This window comes from Brachypodium distachyon, chromosome 1, assembly GCF_000005505.3.
Source record: "Brachypodium distachyon strain Bd21 chromosome 1, Brachypodium_distachyon_v3.0, whole genome shotgun sequence".
Taxonomy (NCBI): domain Eukaryota; kingdom Viridiplantae; phylum Streptophyta; class Magnoliopsida; order Poales; family Poaceae; genus Brachypodium; species Brachypodium distachyon.
In genome coordinates, this window is record NC_016131.3 from 67,678,726 (window position 1) to 67,693,934 (window position 15,209).

The following is a 15,209-nucleotide window of genomic DNA, read 5'->3' on the forward strand; positions in this document are numbered from 1 at the left end:
CCATTGCTGGAGGTCTTTGTTGGGAGCTATCCCTTGCTTCGGTGTGTTGGCTAATAGGCACATGCAGAATTTCTCTCAATGCTCGTTGTGTCAGCTTGATTGCGAGAGCATCTCTCATGTTTTCTTTCATTGTGCTCAGGTATTGGAGATCTGGGATAATCTGGGGAGGCTACCAGACGGACAGGGAAGGTGAGTCGACCCTTGGGCATTTGCTTCTGAATAAAGATGCCTTGGCTCCGCTGCTTCCGCATGTGAAGCGGAATGATTTAATCGCTACTGCAATTTGGTACATTTGGTGGGAGCGGCGTCAGGTGACTCATGGCGAAAGAATTCAAGCTCCTGCTCATTCAGCTCAAGCGATTGCTGTGTTGGCAACAAGTTATTCTAAGGTGAAGTTGACAGGAAAACAGCGAATTGATCGGCATGGCTGGGTGAGACCGAAAGAAAATTTTGTTAAATTGAATGTTGATGCTGCTTTTAACGCAGATTCTGCTGATGGAGGAACGGGTGCTATTCTACGTAATGAGCGTGGTTTCTTCATTGCGGCTGCTAATTGCAAATTGTCTTATCTCGAAGATGCAGTTACGGCTGAAGCCTTGCTCTTCGTGATGGGCTTAATCTGGCGCAGCTTACGGGGTGTAACCGTCTGGTGGTGAATTCGGATTGCAAGGTAGTCGTAGACACGATGATTCAAGGTAGGTTTAATCTTAGTCCTGCATCAACTATCTATGGCGATTGTTTTTTAGCTTGTCATAATTTTGCCAAGGTTGTGTTTGAACAATGTCCTAGAAAAACTAATAAGGCGGTTCATGTTTTAGCCAGTTATGCGGATGGGATGTTTGCCGATGTGCGGCAGAATGGCCTTCGAATTTTATTATGGATTCCTAAAAAAACATGAATAGCCGTTTCCAAGAATGTTTTTCTTTTTTTTTTGCTTGGCAACCTTCCCTCCCCATCTTCCTCCTCGCGCGAGCGCCGCCACCCCTCTCTCCCCGTCCCGCTGGCGGGCGCCGCAGCCCCCTACCTCTTCTTCCTCCACCGCAGGTATCTATCTCCCCTTCGATTCTCTCGCTCCCGACCGTTTCTCCTCCCATCATCCCACGAACGGATATCGCCCTTTAGCTCCTCGTTTCATCTCCTTAATCTTCCCAATTCTTAACTGAGGCAAAAATCAAGGTAGGGAGGCGGAACTACCTTGCCGTACTGGGTCCTCCACCCGTGCCGGCGATGGCGTGTTGCTGCATCCGCGCCGCCGCGGTGCCCCGCCTCCTGTTCCGCGCCGCCGCGCGGCCCCTCCCGTTACCGCTCGCGGTCTCCCGAAAGGTACATGTTCCAGCCCTACCTCTGCTCGCTGACGCCCTCCTCCTCTCACTGTTAAATGCCTGGACCTGGAGATTGCCCGGGTGAGAGAAAAATATAGAAGAATACCACATTAACCAGCTCTAGCGAGTAACCATCTAAAAAAAAAGCTATAGTGAGTAGACATTGGGCGAAGCTTCGGCGGCCATTTCATTGATATTTGCAGTACACTGCCTTTGGATAAAGTTTTTTCGTGTTCAGCGGAGCACCTTCGTATAGTTGTGTTCCAAATTGGATTGCTCAACCCTTTTCAGATTCGAAATGATAGTAATTCATTTGGTTTTTAAACTTGAAGTTTTCAATAATGTGAGTCTCATCAAATACTGTTCTTATTTTTCTTCTTCTATGTGTTAGGGTTTTTCAGAGCAGTCACTCTTGCCAATCACTGATTCGATTGAGAGTTTTCAAGGACCATCCGTGGACAATGCTCCAAGGATTCCATTGTATGATGACAGCATGTCCTCAGTCGGGTCGTCCATATTTTCGAAAAGTGAGAATGTCGCTCCTGCTGATCCTTCAAAGAGTAGAATAATGCTTGTTGATGGAACCTCAGTGATGTACAGATCCTACTACAAGATATTAGGTCAGTCTTTCCCTGATGCACTGATTTATTGGTATGTCTTGTCATTTTGTTTGCTTTTGTTTTCCTATTATGATAAATTCATGTCTAGAAAGAAAGGTCTTAAGGATCACCTCTTCATGACGCTCAGTTGCTCAGGCACACTCTATTGTGTATGTTCTTTGCGAGATTCGTGGATTTAAACCTGGTTTCCGTCAACTATAGGAATGTGTGTCATGTAATATTGATTAGCTGTTCAAGCATAATTGATGTTCACAAAAGAAAAGGCACCAAAAGTAACTGTTGATTCATAAGCAGGTGCCCCCTAGCACACTATGTCACATTATTTGTAACTTTTTGTCTGTATTTTTCACCAAAGTGAATTTTGCGAAACTACATCCTCAATGTACAAAATATCACAAAACTACAGAATTATAAGACCAACTTCGTAGAACTTCAGATTTAGAGAACAATGTGTGGTTTTGTGAAAATGGTTCCTAAATATATAATTCTGTGATCGTTTGTAGTACATTAACATGTAGTTTTGTAAAATTTCTCTTTCCTATTGCGCTTTTTCAGTATTATAATCTACAACTTATATTATTTTTCCATGGATGTAGCGCAGCTGCAACATGGTCAGTTGGAGCATGCTGATGGCAATGGGGATTGGGTTTTAACTATATTCAAAGCTCTGTCACTTGTAAGTTGGACCAGTTTGTAGCATTTAAATTATTAAATGTCATCGTTGATGTCAATAAACTCAAATTTATTCACTATTATGGTTGGTTCATGTAAATTTTGTCCCAAATACAATCCGCTAGAGCAATTCAGTTTCTTCATTTGTATTTTTATTTATGTAGTGACTGTGGTACTGGTACATGTTTGTATTTTATTTTCTTTGTAAACATTTTTCTCACCATCCACTACTCCACTAGACACCACTAATATAAAAAGTGGGAATTGCGGAGAACTGAAAAAACATGGAAGGTGAGAAAAAGTTGAGAAACTTTTTGTAATTAGGAGATATTTTCAGTCAATGGCACTGGACGGTCAGTGCAACCATGTAAAGAAACTTTGGATGGTCAGTGCAAGTATTATCTGATATTGACAGACAATATGATGTTTTTCCCATCAAATTTGTTCTGGTAGGAATATTTTACTGTTAAGATGGGCAGTTGGGGTTTGGAGTGTTTTGGAAGAAAATAATTTCCTGTACATATCTGCCTATTTCAGAATTGAGAAATTTATTAACCATAATGTTTATCCTCAGTTGATATTAATCCCTTCTGGGTCCATACAAAACCACAATATGTCAATATGTTGTTTACTGTGGCTTTGAAGAAAACATCTAGTACTTCTGTGGTTCAATCATTAATGGTTTAACCTTTTGCCGCAATGCTTTTTCAGGAACCAACTTTACATTGACATAGTAGAACTAGAACTTTTTCCTTTGTAAAGTTATCTAGTTGATAGCATTTCTGATCCTTTGTTGTGATCCATCAACCTTTCGAGTTTTTTCTGCAGCTTCTTGACATGCTGGAGTTAATTCCATCTCATGTTGCGGTATGCCATTTTTATTCTAGCATTGGTTCTACTGGCATCGCTTATTTATTTTTGTATTTTAACTGATAAAACTACATTCTGGTTATGCATGAACTTTTTTCATTGGTAATCGCTTGTCAATATATGTGCACACGCGTAATTAGGATCCTTGGTCTAGTTGCTCATGTATCTTATTATTGGAATAAAAAAAATAGGGGCTTTAGTTAACCTGCACATGTGTAGTACCCTTATTATTTCAACATTTTTATCTTTAAGAGTCATTGGGCATTTTTCAAACTAAGCTGTAAATCCTGAGCAGTGAGTACAGCACATTTTACAGAGACTACAATGTTTCTCCTTGCGTGTTCTTTTATTGTTTCCTCTTAGCCTCCCGCTCCCTTATTGTTCCTTTAAACTCATTCGCAGGTGGTGTTCGACCATGATGGTGAGCTGTCTGCCTTCCCATATTTATTTAGTAAACTTATTCTGTTTAACGTTACTATTGCAGTAGTTCTTTTATTGAATATCTTGCTGTCATTCTTGAATGTACCATTTCATGTAATGTCAATTTGCAGTTCAACAGTCAAAATACTAAGTCCGCATACTGTTCTCTCCAAGTATTTTCTTATGTTACTACTTGCAATTGGACGTAATGTTCTCTCCGAGTTCATCTTTCCTGACATGTGACGTTCTCTCCATGCTCATCTTTCCTGATCATGCTTTAATCCTCTTCCCTGATTTGCTCATTGTTGGGCCAACAATGCCATATTTCCCTCGCTTTCTTTTATCATCTTTGATCCGTTTCTATTGAATGCTTCCTCCTGTAATCTCAACTTCTCTGTGAAATGCACTCTATGAATGATTTATTTTTGCACAAGAGAGGGGGAAGTTTATAATATTTATGGATCACCGCGGTGGTGCAAATCCAAACAAATATTACTGACTTGCTGTCAAACATACAAGTCAATGTAACTCATTTCAACATGTGTCGTAATTTGCAATTAATATCTGTTTTCCTGTGGATTGTTGTGGCCTTGCCCTTAGTCTATCTGTTGGGGTTTCTTCTTAAAAAGTGGACATTGCTTGGTTTAGTTTGTGATAAGAATCCCAATACCCTTGCTATGCAAATTCAAAGTAATACATCTTGTTATAGTTCTTAGAGTAATAAATATGTGGCCACACTTTTCTTTTCAGGAGTCCCATATGGTCATTATACTGCCATGCCATCCAAAGAATGTCACATGGCAAAAGGTAAGAGTAAGAAAACTCAAGTAACTTAATGGTGGATCATGGGAGATGGTAATCTTAGGCTTCCTCATCTTGATGCATCTGGGACTTTAGACTGATTCAATTTTTTATGCAATGGATAGACTGGATCAAAACAAGTGTAAAACAGTAGGAATGAAAAAAAATATGAGTTCTAAATGTGATGTTTAAGGTCCACCTTACAAGCACCAGCTTCTTCTTTTTATAAAGGTGGATTAGTTTTTTTCTTGCTATTGTTGAATTCCTCCTCTTGTGCCTACTAGTTAAAGAGTTTTTTTTTTGTGTGTGTGTCGGGGGAGGGGGGGGGGGGGCAAGAGTATGTAGTGTGTGCATTTGGACACTCTGGCTCAGCAGCATTTGCTGCGGTCCTTCTGAAATCTGAACATGTGTTCTTTCTTTCTAGCCTGCTGGGCTGAAGCAATTTCTTTTCTCCTTTTTCCCATTGTGCTCTCTTCCTTGTTGATATATAGGTTTGCCGTTTTCATTTGTAAAGTAACACTAACTGAATATAGGGTTGCGAATAACTTTTTTAAATCATATCAGTTATGACCAATACTCCATGGATTTACATTTTTAGAAACATGATGCTATCTTTTTTTCTTTTCCTAGGAATGACTTTTCGACATATGTTATACCCTGCTTACAAGAGCAACCGTACCTCAACACCAGACACCATTGTTCAGGGCATGCAATACTTGAAGGCATCTATCAAAGCAATGTCAATTAAAGTAATTGAGGTAAAAATTGGCAGATGTACATGCAGTTTGCAAGATATTGTTGGTTGTCTGGTGATATCTGGGATTGTCAAAATTATCAATGTAGGTTCCAGGTGTCGAAGCCGATGATGCTATTGGTACACTAGCTGTCAACAGTGTGTCTGCAGGTTACAAGGTAAAATTACTTCTCTCATGAACTGTTCTCTGAATGCTTTTTTCATTTATATTTCGTCGATATCTCTCTTCATTCTTTCTCATCTACTACAATTACTATTGACTGCTGATGTTTAAGTATAGGCTCACTGGGTTCTTTATACTTAAGTAATGCTGTCTCTGTAGAAGTGAATCGCTAGCTGATAAAATTGGATATTCTTAAAGTCTGTTGGGTTTGATATCTTCTTGTATACTCTGGTTCTCTTCTTTAGCTGATGTCTTCCTGTTTTCAATACTCCTGGTCTTGTTCTAAAGGTACGGGTTGTCTCTCCTGATAAAGACTTCTTCCAAATTTTATCTCCTTCTCTACGTTTGCTGCGGATTTCTCCACGTGGTTCTGGGTCAGTGTAATTGTTTTTTGTCTTTTGTAAGTGTTGCTGGCAAAATTCAAACTCATATTGTAAATGATATTGACATACAGGGCGGTTTCATTTTTTTTTATCAAACAGGATGGTTTCATTTGGAGTCGAAGACTTCGTGAAGAGATACGGAGCACTAAAGCCATCACAGTTTGTTGATGTTGTTGCACTTTCGGGCGATAAAGCTGATAATATTCCAGGTATTATCTGTTACTTACTGTTGTATACTTGCATCGTATGATACCATTCTAGCTAGGGGTAAACAAAACTGGTTCCTTACGGTTTGGCATGAAAAACCTGGCCAAACTGTATAGGAGTAAACTAGGCGCACACGCAGTGGCAGAGCTCAACAAGATTTGAGAGGGGGCTAAATGAGGGTATTATGTCAGACAAGGTCCAAAATAGTGCTATGTATGCAATGCTAATCTACAATTTAATTGCCGATGTTGCCCCTAAGCCCCTAACTAAGCTCCGCCACAACGCTTGCATGTGTTTGTGGACTGTGTACAGGGAGAAAAATAGGCAGAAACTTGCTGAGTTAGGCGGCTTGGTTAAGTGGGTTGCACGGTTTAAACAGTTTCTAGGCTTTGTGGCCTGGTGGGTGGGCCTGCTAAGCTGCCCGAGACACGTCATGATGATGTTGCCACCCTTCTCCTCCATTGAAACCAAAGAAAACAGCATAACCAATGGACTTCATGTGGTGATTGATGCTCCACACGTGTCGGAGCAAACTGCCTCTACTCCTCTCGAGCTCTGTGTGCAAACTCTGCCACCTGCTCCCACAAGTCTCCAAGAACTCCGGTGAGCTCTCCGCTCTTCTTGTCTATCTAGGGCTCTCAAGCTCCGCTCCACGATGCCATCCACCTATGTATTGACTCCACACTGATAAGATGTTGTGTTAGCTTCCCAACCACACCTGTGCACTCTCGACTCGCTGGCTTCGGCCTTGGCTTGATCTGCGTAGGACCTACTCAGTTAATGGCTAGATCGACAGCGCTGGCTGCTGCTATGCGCCTGTGCTTTGCCTTCGCCACCGAAAGCATCCACGTGCCTAAAAGGCCAAAACATCCCAATTCTTTTCAACCCATTCTAGCTGTCTCCTTCCCTCTGTTTGGATTTGGTGGTTTATGTCAGCTGTTATCCAGCAACTGCAAACAGGGTTTGGTTTCGGTCCAACCCACGAACAGCCATAAATATAGTAGTCATTCTCCTTTTCTGACAATTTTTGTTTGCTATTTCTCACTCCATTGGTAAAGAATGCATATAGTGATAACATGAAGGTTTTCAGACACAACAGTATTTGTAAGATGACAAATTGACAATGTGAAATGGCAAATGAATACTTTGATAATAGCATGCTTTCTACTTTAACTTTTATTTTGTGGAGAAAATGGGAGCTGCATGATCCACTAAAATAAGGGTTTCTTTTTTATTACTGTGCGTCTTTATTTAGGGGAAATTATCTGTATGGTGAGTGCTTCCACTATCTCACCAATACAATGTGCCTCCAGATCTGTGCGCATTCTCTCACACCATGCATGTGTAGATGTTTGGTGAGAGAATCTGCACAAATTTCGAGACACATTGTATCCATTAGTGTACCGTGCAATTTAATTGCACTTATATATGTTGGGCAATTTTTTTATTAACTCTTCTAAGTCAAATTAACTGTTTTAGGTAAATCACAATTTGTATATGAGAAATATCTTCTTTAGATATGTTACCATTTATTAATGCAATTCGAATCATGATCTTTTTTTTTCACTACGGGGACCTATTGACTGAGACGTTTGTTGTATGTCTGGTCTTTTTTTTCAGGAGTTGAAGGGATTGGAGATGTTAATGCAGTAAAACTGATAACTAAGTTTGGTATGTTCGTTCTTTTCAACTATTCTCATTTTGGAAGACTTACTAGATAGCAGATATGTATCGATCTCTTGAGTACTCTAGCCTGCAGGATTTTGCTTTCATTTTAGTTTTAGCGTATTGCAAACTGACCTAGCCAAATAAACATTCTGATGCAATAAAGGAGACCTTGGATGCATACCAAGTTGAAATTACTGATGTTCCATTACTAACCCACCAGCCTTGGGTGTTAACTATATTTGATGTTGAGTTTTTGAAGTATTACATGATATATCAGGTACCCTGATTGAAAATTGTCTGTTCATTGTAACTTGAATAGGTTCGTTGGAGAATTTATTGAGATCTGTGAATGAAGTCGAAGATGAGCGAATCAAGCAGGTAGACTGGACCATTCTAGATCTTGCAGATTGTAACAATGCTAACAATGGAATCTGATTTTTAAACATGTTACCATCTTTATTATTGATTGCATTTTTCTTCATGAAGTATATCATCTTATGGTTTCTCAAATTGTTGAGTAACTTGTTCTAGTAGGATTCTCCCCAACTGTTTCCATAAAAGAAAAGATTTAGAAATTGTGTTTATTGTGGTCCTTTACAGGCTTTGATATCTCAATCGGAACAGGCAATACTTTGCAAAAGCCTGGTATTTTTCTCTCTAATCGTTTTTTTTCATGAGTCGTAAATTTTGCCAGAACTCTTTTGATTGAAATTACTCTTGTTGTAGGCCATATTACGTTGTGACCTTCCGTCCTATATGGTTCCTTTCAAGACCCCCGACCTTGTATTTCAGAAGCCAAAGGTGATTTAAGCTGTAGCATCATAAACCACACAAAATCTGCCCATTTTGTGCTTCTGCATCCAGCTTACCCTGCTGTTCTGCTTCAGGATGATGGAGCAAAATTCATGAATCTCTTGCGAGCTTTGGAAGCGTATGCAGAAGGATCGTCAGCCGACGTAATCATTAGAAGAGCATTGTATCTTTGGAACAAACTTGAATCATGATGATGTCAGATGTTTCTCAGTGGTGACTGACAAAGAATGCATAACTGCACGAGAAGAGATAGGAAAAATTGCCAAAACAATGCGATTGGCTCGCTTCTGCATAGGCAGCACTCGGTCATATCCAAAATGGAGCGCATCCTGTTGTAGATAAATTAGTAGAGCACATCACTGGTCGGTAATGTAAAACTGCCGACCTAGATATTTTTGTACTTCTAATGAAGAGAGGCAGCGGCTATTCCGTTCGTCATTCAATTCTGTGCAACTTATGCTTTTTTTTTCTTGTCTAACAATGGTGAACTCTTATGCACAAAGATAACCGTTGCGTTTCGAGTTCGTTCTAGCCCATGGCGATATCTATGAGAATAGTCATCTACTTGGCGGCCACAATTGCCATGCCGAGCAAAACACCAAACCACACAAGCTGGCGCACGCCGGCATGAGCTCTCCGAGATCCTGCCCCAACCGGGGCGTAACACGAGCTGCTCTGCTGCACCTGCTGCGTGCTCCCCGGCAAGGCGCCCGTGGTCACACAGAACCCCGTCGGTGTCAGCCCCATCCCCGGCTGCGTCGTAACCTGCGAAAATCAAATCAAGCTGCAGCATCAGCGCCGTCCATTCATATACACATCGAAGAAGAGCAGCAGGATATATAGGCACCTGCGGCGGAGCTGGAGTAATAACACCGATCTGCCCTGACGTGCTGGTGCCGTTGCTGCCCTTGGCGAGCCCGATGTCATAGTTGGGCGTGAGGTCAGCCTTGTACAGCCCGAACGACCGCTCCGACGCCGCCCCGGGCTTGAGGTCCTCGTCGTAGAGCGCGAAGAGGTACGTGTCCACGGACTTCCCGGGCGTCCGCGGCGTGCCCGTCCCGGCCTTGAGGTGCGCCACGAGGTTCCCGTTGTACGCCCTGGCGTTCTCCGGCGTGGCACCGGCCTCGCCAGCGTCCCCCTTGTACGGCCACCCGGTCTCGGCGATGACGATGTCCAATCCGCCGTACCCCTTGGCGTCCAGCGCTGCCCGGACGGCGTCCAGCTGCGCGTCGAACATGTTCAAGTAGGTGAGCCCGGAGCCGGCGTCGACGCGGCCCGGGTTCGGCTGGAACAGGCAGAAGGCCAGCGTCTCGGCCCGGGTGTCTGAGGCGTACGCGAAGTACGGGTACGGGTTGATCATGAAGGGCGCCCCGTTCTGGTTGAGGAACTCCAGCACCGGGTCCAGGGTCGCCGCCAGGTCCGCGTGGAACGCGCCCGACGACGGCGGATCCGACGACGCGAGCACCGCCATGGAATGGACGGTCGAGATCTTGGGAGCGGCCGAGGCGCCGGAGGGGAGAGCGGCGAGGAGGTTCTGCATCGCGGGGAGGAGCTGCGTGGCCAGGGTGGGGTCGCCGGAGCTGAGGAGCTCGTTGCCGACGGAGATGGCGGAGACGGGGACCGTGGCCGGGATGTTGGCGGCGGCCCATGCCGCGGCCGCGGCGGGGGAGGCGGCGAGGGTTGGGACGTCGGAGTTGGGGACGCCCAGGAGGAGGGAGATACCCGAGCCCGCGGCCGCGAGCGCCGAGACCAGGTCCGGCTGGGGTTCGTAGAGCCGGAGCTTGCCGATGGATGTTGAGGCCAGCAGGCTTGCCGTCGACGCCGCTGGCGGGAGGTTGTCCGCGATCGTCCCGTAGTTGACCCCGATGAACGACTCAGACGCTGTAAACAAATCAACCTTTAACCAAGTTAAAACGCAGGGATAATGCAGTAGAATTTCGTGGATGATAATTAGCGAATTATGTACCATTGCATCAGCATCTCGTATTGAGTTGAGGCACTCTAATATTTTGCAAAATGTGTAAAGGAAATTCATCAAAAATATATCACCATTATTAATTAGTTGTGGTGCCAATCTGTTTAGGTCTTGCATTAAGAGTTTGTGTAGGGCACAATTTTTTATATCTTTGCCACAATTTGATGAGTAGATACAGACAAGCTAGTAGAACCGCACGCACGCTGTACAGTCTTGGCCTCTTTGGACCCCACCATGATCTGTCAAAACTCAGGCAGTTGTTAGGTGTTGGAGGTTCCCTTGTTTGTTTCTAGCGCTAGATTCCACGACCAACCGGTTGGGTGGAGACTCAAAGTGTGAGACAGTGGTCGTTGGTCAAAGTCACCGGCCCCATGCGAATGTAGTGAACACGTCGCGTCAGGTTTAATTGCTTCAGAGCTAGTCATATTCTCCTTGCTTTGAGCGTACCGGCTTCCCTAACACAGAGCTAACGCACAGTTTGATTAGGTGCTAGGTATACTCGGTTCTGCACTAGTACGACCAGGTAGAATTAACCATGCATGTTTGTTTTGTGTTTAAGCATTGCCTTTGACAGCAAATCCCGAAATGATTCCTTTCCCTGTCTAGGCGTTGGGAATATGATCACGACTCGTGGCCGCAAGCAAACCGCATGCATGGAAAGAGGAGCTCCAATTCTCTTCCCCGTTTTTTGTTTCACGTGTTGGAGAAATTTCATTTCCTTACGCTAGAAAAGTAAGATCTCCCTGCCTCTAGATTAGCATAATTGCGCCATCAATCCACATCGGCATTAACTCACCATTCCGGTAACTTGAAAAAAAAAGTTCAGTAAGTTGCCACGTGTGGTATGTAAAACAATACTTATTCTGTTCCCGTATATGGCCCCATGGACCCCATGCATCCCTAGGTTAAAGAACTAACTAATCTAACATGGTTCTTGTATCATAAAAGTTATGCCATTCGAAAATAGAACATTTGAAATTTCTGATTATATAATTTTTGTGATACGAAACTCATGTTAGATTAGTTAGGGCCTCGTATATACGGAACGGAGGGAGAGTACTAGGCAGTAGTTGCCGTCGCAAAAGTGGTTCTGAAGTGTGGAAGCTTGTAACTCAATGCAGCTGCACGCTAGCTGCACGGCGAAGTCGTTGCCAAGCAGAAAAGAGAAGAGATTGAAAAATCTTGCTTCCGCTCTTTATAGCACTGTTAGTAAGTAGGAACAGTGACGCAATTCGACCTGCTCCATCTTATTTCCTCTCTTTCTAGCACGATGCGAAGAGAAAGCATGCTAAAGATAAGTGCGCAAGTGATCGTGAGAAGAAACGCCTAATCGGAGTATAAACGAGTACTAGTAGTAAACGGGTACGTAAGAGCTGCTTACTTGCCAAGTGGAAGAGGAAGGCGCCATGCAGAAGAAGCAGCCTGAAGATCACCACAGCAGCATCGTGCCACTGCCACCCCCTGACCCCCATGCCACTACTGCCTGCAAGCACCTGATGAAATGCGAGGTAGAAGAAGCAGACGAAGGAGACTGGGTCGTGACTCCGGTCTTTTCCCCCTCCTCCTGCGCGCATAAAAGAAGGCGAAGGTGACACCGTGGACTCGGCAGGACGGAGACGGACGACAGGCGTTGCGTTCGCGTGCAGCAGAAGCGGGTCGCCGTCGTCTCGCCCGTTTCCTTTTGCGCGTAGCGCGTATCCGCACCAACCGGGAAACTCTTTGGTTATTGGGGAGCGAACCCGAACCCGAACGATGGGGATCGCGGCCTGGATCAGAATCATATCCGGTCGCACTTTCGTTTTTGCAGTACTTATTGGGGATTCCGGGGATCATCATTTGATTTGCCGCCCGGTCCTCGGCCGTTTACGTCATGACAGACCGGAAGAGGGTGTATGTGGCTGTGCAGCAGTGCCGTGCGCCTGCCTCGTGAAACTGAGGTGGACTCTGGTGATGGGATTTTGCCCTTCTATTTGGTTATTAAGAGTACGGTGTGATGGGTGTCTCGTCAGCAGCTAGCATCAGCGGCGAGTTTGCTCCGTTGTGTTGTGGCGCGCGATCAGCCACACGGGTGGTTATTGCGATAATGATTCCTGCAAATGCATGATTACTTATTAGAACATTATACCGTCGCGGAGGTCAAGGTGAAAGGAGGCGATTTCATATGGCAGGCAGAGCATGATGGTAACTGAAAAGCACTTGCCACCTATACTCGTTCGGATACATATGCATTCTTCTGTACTGTACATTGTATAAGGCAGTGCTCCCTCTTTTTCACAAAGGCTCGTGTATTTTGTTTCGTTAAGACAAGACTTTGACTAATGAAAATTTATATCAATAAAATTTATATCAACTCTATTGATATGTGTATTTCATACATAAAATTTATATCAATAGATTCGACTTTAAAAGTTCTTGCCAATGATCATGTTTTCGTATCATATAACATATATATTATTAGAGTAATTTTTTGTTAAAAGTTTGTCTTAACGAAACCAAATACACCAACTTTTGTGAAAAGAAGGGATTAGAATGAAACCGTTTTTTGAACATCCCTTACCGTTATAACAGTTGCAGCAATGGTAGTACTCCCTCCGAACCATAATAAGAGCATGTACAATGCAAGATGCCTAGGTGGGTGCTTAGAAAAATTAACCGGTTTTTGTTAAGCACTGATGCTTATTTAGACTAAACAGATGTCTAACTTGGCACCTCCTCTATACAAATAAGCACTGGTGCTTAAAAAAATGCTTGATTTATTTTCGTAAGCACCTGTCTTAGCACCTTGCATTGTACATGCTCTAAGTATCTTATAGTTAGTACAACTATGTACTACGGAGTACTAAATTAGAAAAAAAATGAGACACTTGTTATAAATCGGAGGGAGTAGTTAGTTTAGGAAAGGTTAGTACTACTCTCCCAGTTCCATAATTCTTGACGCAGTTTTGTCCAGATACAGCTGCGTTTTAGTGTGTAGGTTTGCTTATTTTAGAAACAACTTGGGTCAAGAATTATGAAATGGAGAGAGTAAGAGATAAAAATGGTGAGGACAATAAGCAAATCCCACGGGCACATAGACATAATTGGCAAAGAATATTTTTCTCTCAATACCTCCACAAAATCCATGAAGACATATACAATACAAGATGTTTAACGAGCTTCTCATAAAATTAAGACGGTTTATTCTTAAACATCGGCGCTTATTTCTATACCGTAGATGCCTAATTAAGCACATGTCTCATATAAAACAAACATCAATACCAAAGCTTAAACAAAATCTGATTATTTTTTGTACACACCTCCCTAAATGCCTTGCATTGTACATGCCCTAGTGAATCTTTTTTCTTAACGTCTCTGGTGAAATTTCTCTATTTTTATCACTTAATCTAATAAAACACTCAATCAATTTGACCAGCACGGTCTTCTATCATATGATGTTGCCCAATAGGTAAGTCATTGTTGAGGAACGATTACCTGCACACATGACACAGTTAGGCTGACGAGATGAAAGATTGGGTTGCACGGACATGACGACGGGAGGACTTCGATGAGGTAGGCGTAGGGCTGGCTAACGAGCGCGCTCGGTTCGTTAAGGGCTCGGTTTCGTTAAGATCGTTATCGTTAACAATCCGAAACCATAGTTCTGCTCGGTTCGATAAGATCTCGGGAACGCTCGTTAAACTCATTAAAGGCTCGTTAACAAAAAAAGATGACAAGATGTAATTTTTTGGCATAACCAATTTGCCTGAGGTATATTTTGGCACCAAATAAATTATGTCGGACTGAGCTGAAAAGTGTTGTAAAGATTGAAAATGACACAGGCATAGCCGCACGGCAACAAAAAATGACTACTACACAGTGGCAGCGTGCAGTAGCAAAATCAGTTCCGGACTTCCAGTAGAATAGGCAGTAGCCATTCACAACCACACCACACGTCCACAGACCACACAATCCACACATGCAGCAGCCTGGAGGTCGGGGAGGGCCGGACGGGCGGCCTTGGAGGCTGGGAGGGGATACCGGCAGGAGTTGCTGGAGCCTGGAGCCCTGGAGGGAGGTCGGGGACGGCCGGACGAGCGGCGATCGGCGCTCGGCGGAGGGGGGATAGATGCAGGCCCGCCCTCGACGGGGGCGGTGGCCGGAGGCGGAGGCGACTGGGTCGGACTCGGGAGACTCGGGAGGGATCGAGAATCGGCGAACTTGGGAGGGATAAAGTCGAACTGAGCCGCCAATCGTGTTCCGGACGGTAGACTAGTGATGGACTTCTGCGCAGTACGCGAAGATGGACCACGAGGGTCGGGGCGCTAAGCAGTTGGGCCTGTCCTTGGCGAGCGCGACGGCCTGTTCGTGACGAGGTCGATAACGGGCCTAACGAGCGTTCGGCAAACTTCCCGTTAAGATCGTTAGCACTCACAATTTCAGATTGATCTTCGGTTCTCTTCTTTAATTAACGAAAGCGAGCGCTCGTTAAGATTGTTATGAACAAGTAATGTGGGCGGAGAAAGTAACTGGAACCGTTATGAACACCCCTAACCGTTACAAGA

General features: G+C 44.0%; 2 protein-coding genes across 5 annotated transcripts; one reads left to right on the forward strand and one right to left on the reverse strand.

The window, feature by feature from the left end:
• The first annotated feature begins 894 nt into the window (after positions 1–894).
• LOC100837000 (DNA polymerase I) lies at positions 895–9,157 on the forward strand. Of its 3 annotated transcripts, none has more exons than XM_003558377.3 (16): positions 896–1,044; positions 1,177–1,323; positions 1,714–1,942; positions 2,539–2,618; positions 3,443–3,481; positions 3,887–3,905; positions 4,655–4,711; positions 5,336–5,463; positions 5,549–5,617; positions 5,911–5,996; positions 6,105–6,214; positions 7,833–7,883; positions 8,200–8,258; positions 8,481–8,525; positions 8,607–8,681; positions 8,768–9,157. In XM_003558377.3, the coding sequence occupies exons 2-16, from the start codon at positions 1,228–1,230 to the stop codon at positions 8,882–8,884; spliced, it is 1,260 nt and encodes a 419-aa protein (XP_003558425.1). In that variant the 5' UTR covers positions 896–1,044; positions 1,177–1,227; the 3' UTR covers positions 8,885–9,157. The 3 variants fall into 3 exon arrangements, with proteins under 3 accessions (XP_010228926.2, XP_003558425.1, XP_014752949.2); XM_014897463.2 differs by having other exon boundaries at positions 903–1,044; positions 1,181–1,323; XM_010230624.2 differs by lacking the exon at positions 4,655–4,711 and having other exon boundaries at positions 895–1,044.
• Positions 9,005–12,421, reverse strand: LOC100832832 (glucan endo-1,3-beta-glucosidase 7). 2 transcript variants are annotated; one of them, XM_010230623.3, is made up of 3 exons: positions 12,050–12,421; positions 9,541–10,590; positions 9,005–9,458 (listed from the first exon to the last, which is right to left on the reverse strand). In XM_010230623.3, the coding sequence occupies exons 1-3, from the start codon at positions 12,074–12,076 to the stop codon at positions 9,255–9,257; spliced, it is 1,281 nt and encodes a 426-aa protein (XP_010228925.1). In that variant the 5' UTR covers positions 12,077–12,421; the 3' UTR covers positions 9,005–9,254. The 2 variants fall into 2 exon arrangements, with proteins under 2 accessions (XP_010228925.1, XP_003561857.2); XM_003561809.4 differs by having other exon boundaries at positions 9,541–10,574; positions 12,050–12,418.
• Between the last annotated feature and the right edge of the window lie 2,788 nt (positions 12,422–15,209).

What these genes read in the sequence shown, in the direction of transcription:
- LOC100837000 (XM_014897463.2), top strand. Translation starts at nt 915, where the DNA reads ATGTTTTTCTTTTTTTTTTGCTTGGCAACCTTCCCTCCCCATCTTCCT. An exon ending in CGCTCGCGGTCTCCCGAAAG is followed by an intron (nt 1,324 to 1,713) that starts GTACATGTTCCA and finishes TCTATGTGTTAG; the next exon opens with GGTTTTTCAGAGCAGTCACT. An exon ending in TGTCAATTAAAGTAATTGAG is followed by an intron (nt 5,464 to 5,548) that starts GTAAAAATTGGC and finishes TTATCAATGTAG; the next exon opens with GTTCCAGGTGTCGAAGCCGA.
- LOC100832832 (XM_003561809.4), bottom strand. Translation starts at nt 12,242, where the DNA reads ATGCGCGCAGGAGGAGGGGGAAAAGACCGGAGTCACGACCCAGTCTCC. An exon ending in CTTCCTCTTCCACTTGGCAA is followed by an intron (nt 10,575 to 12,049) that starts GTAAGCAGCTCT and finishes ATTTGTTTACAG; the next exon opens with CGTCTGAGTCGTTCATCGGG. An exon ending in TTACTCCAGCTCCGCCGCAG is followed by an intron (nt 9,459 to 9,540) that starts GTGCCTATATAT and finishes TGATTTTCGCAG; the next exon opens with GTTACGACGCAGCCGGGGAT.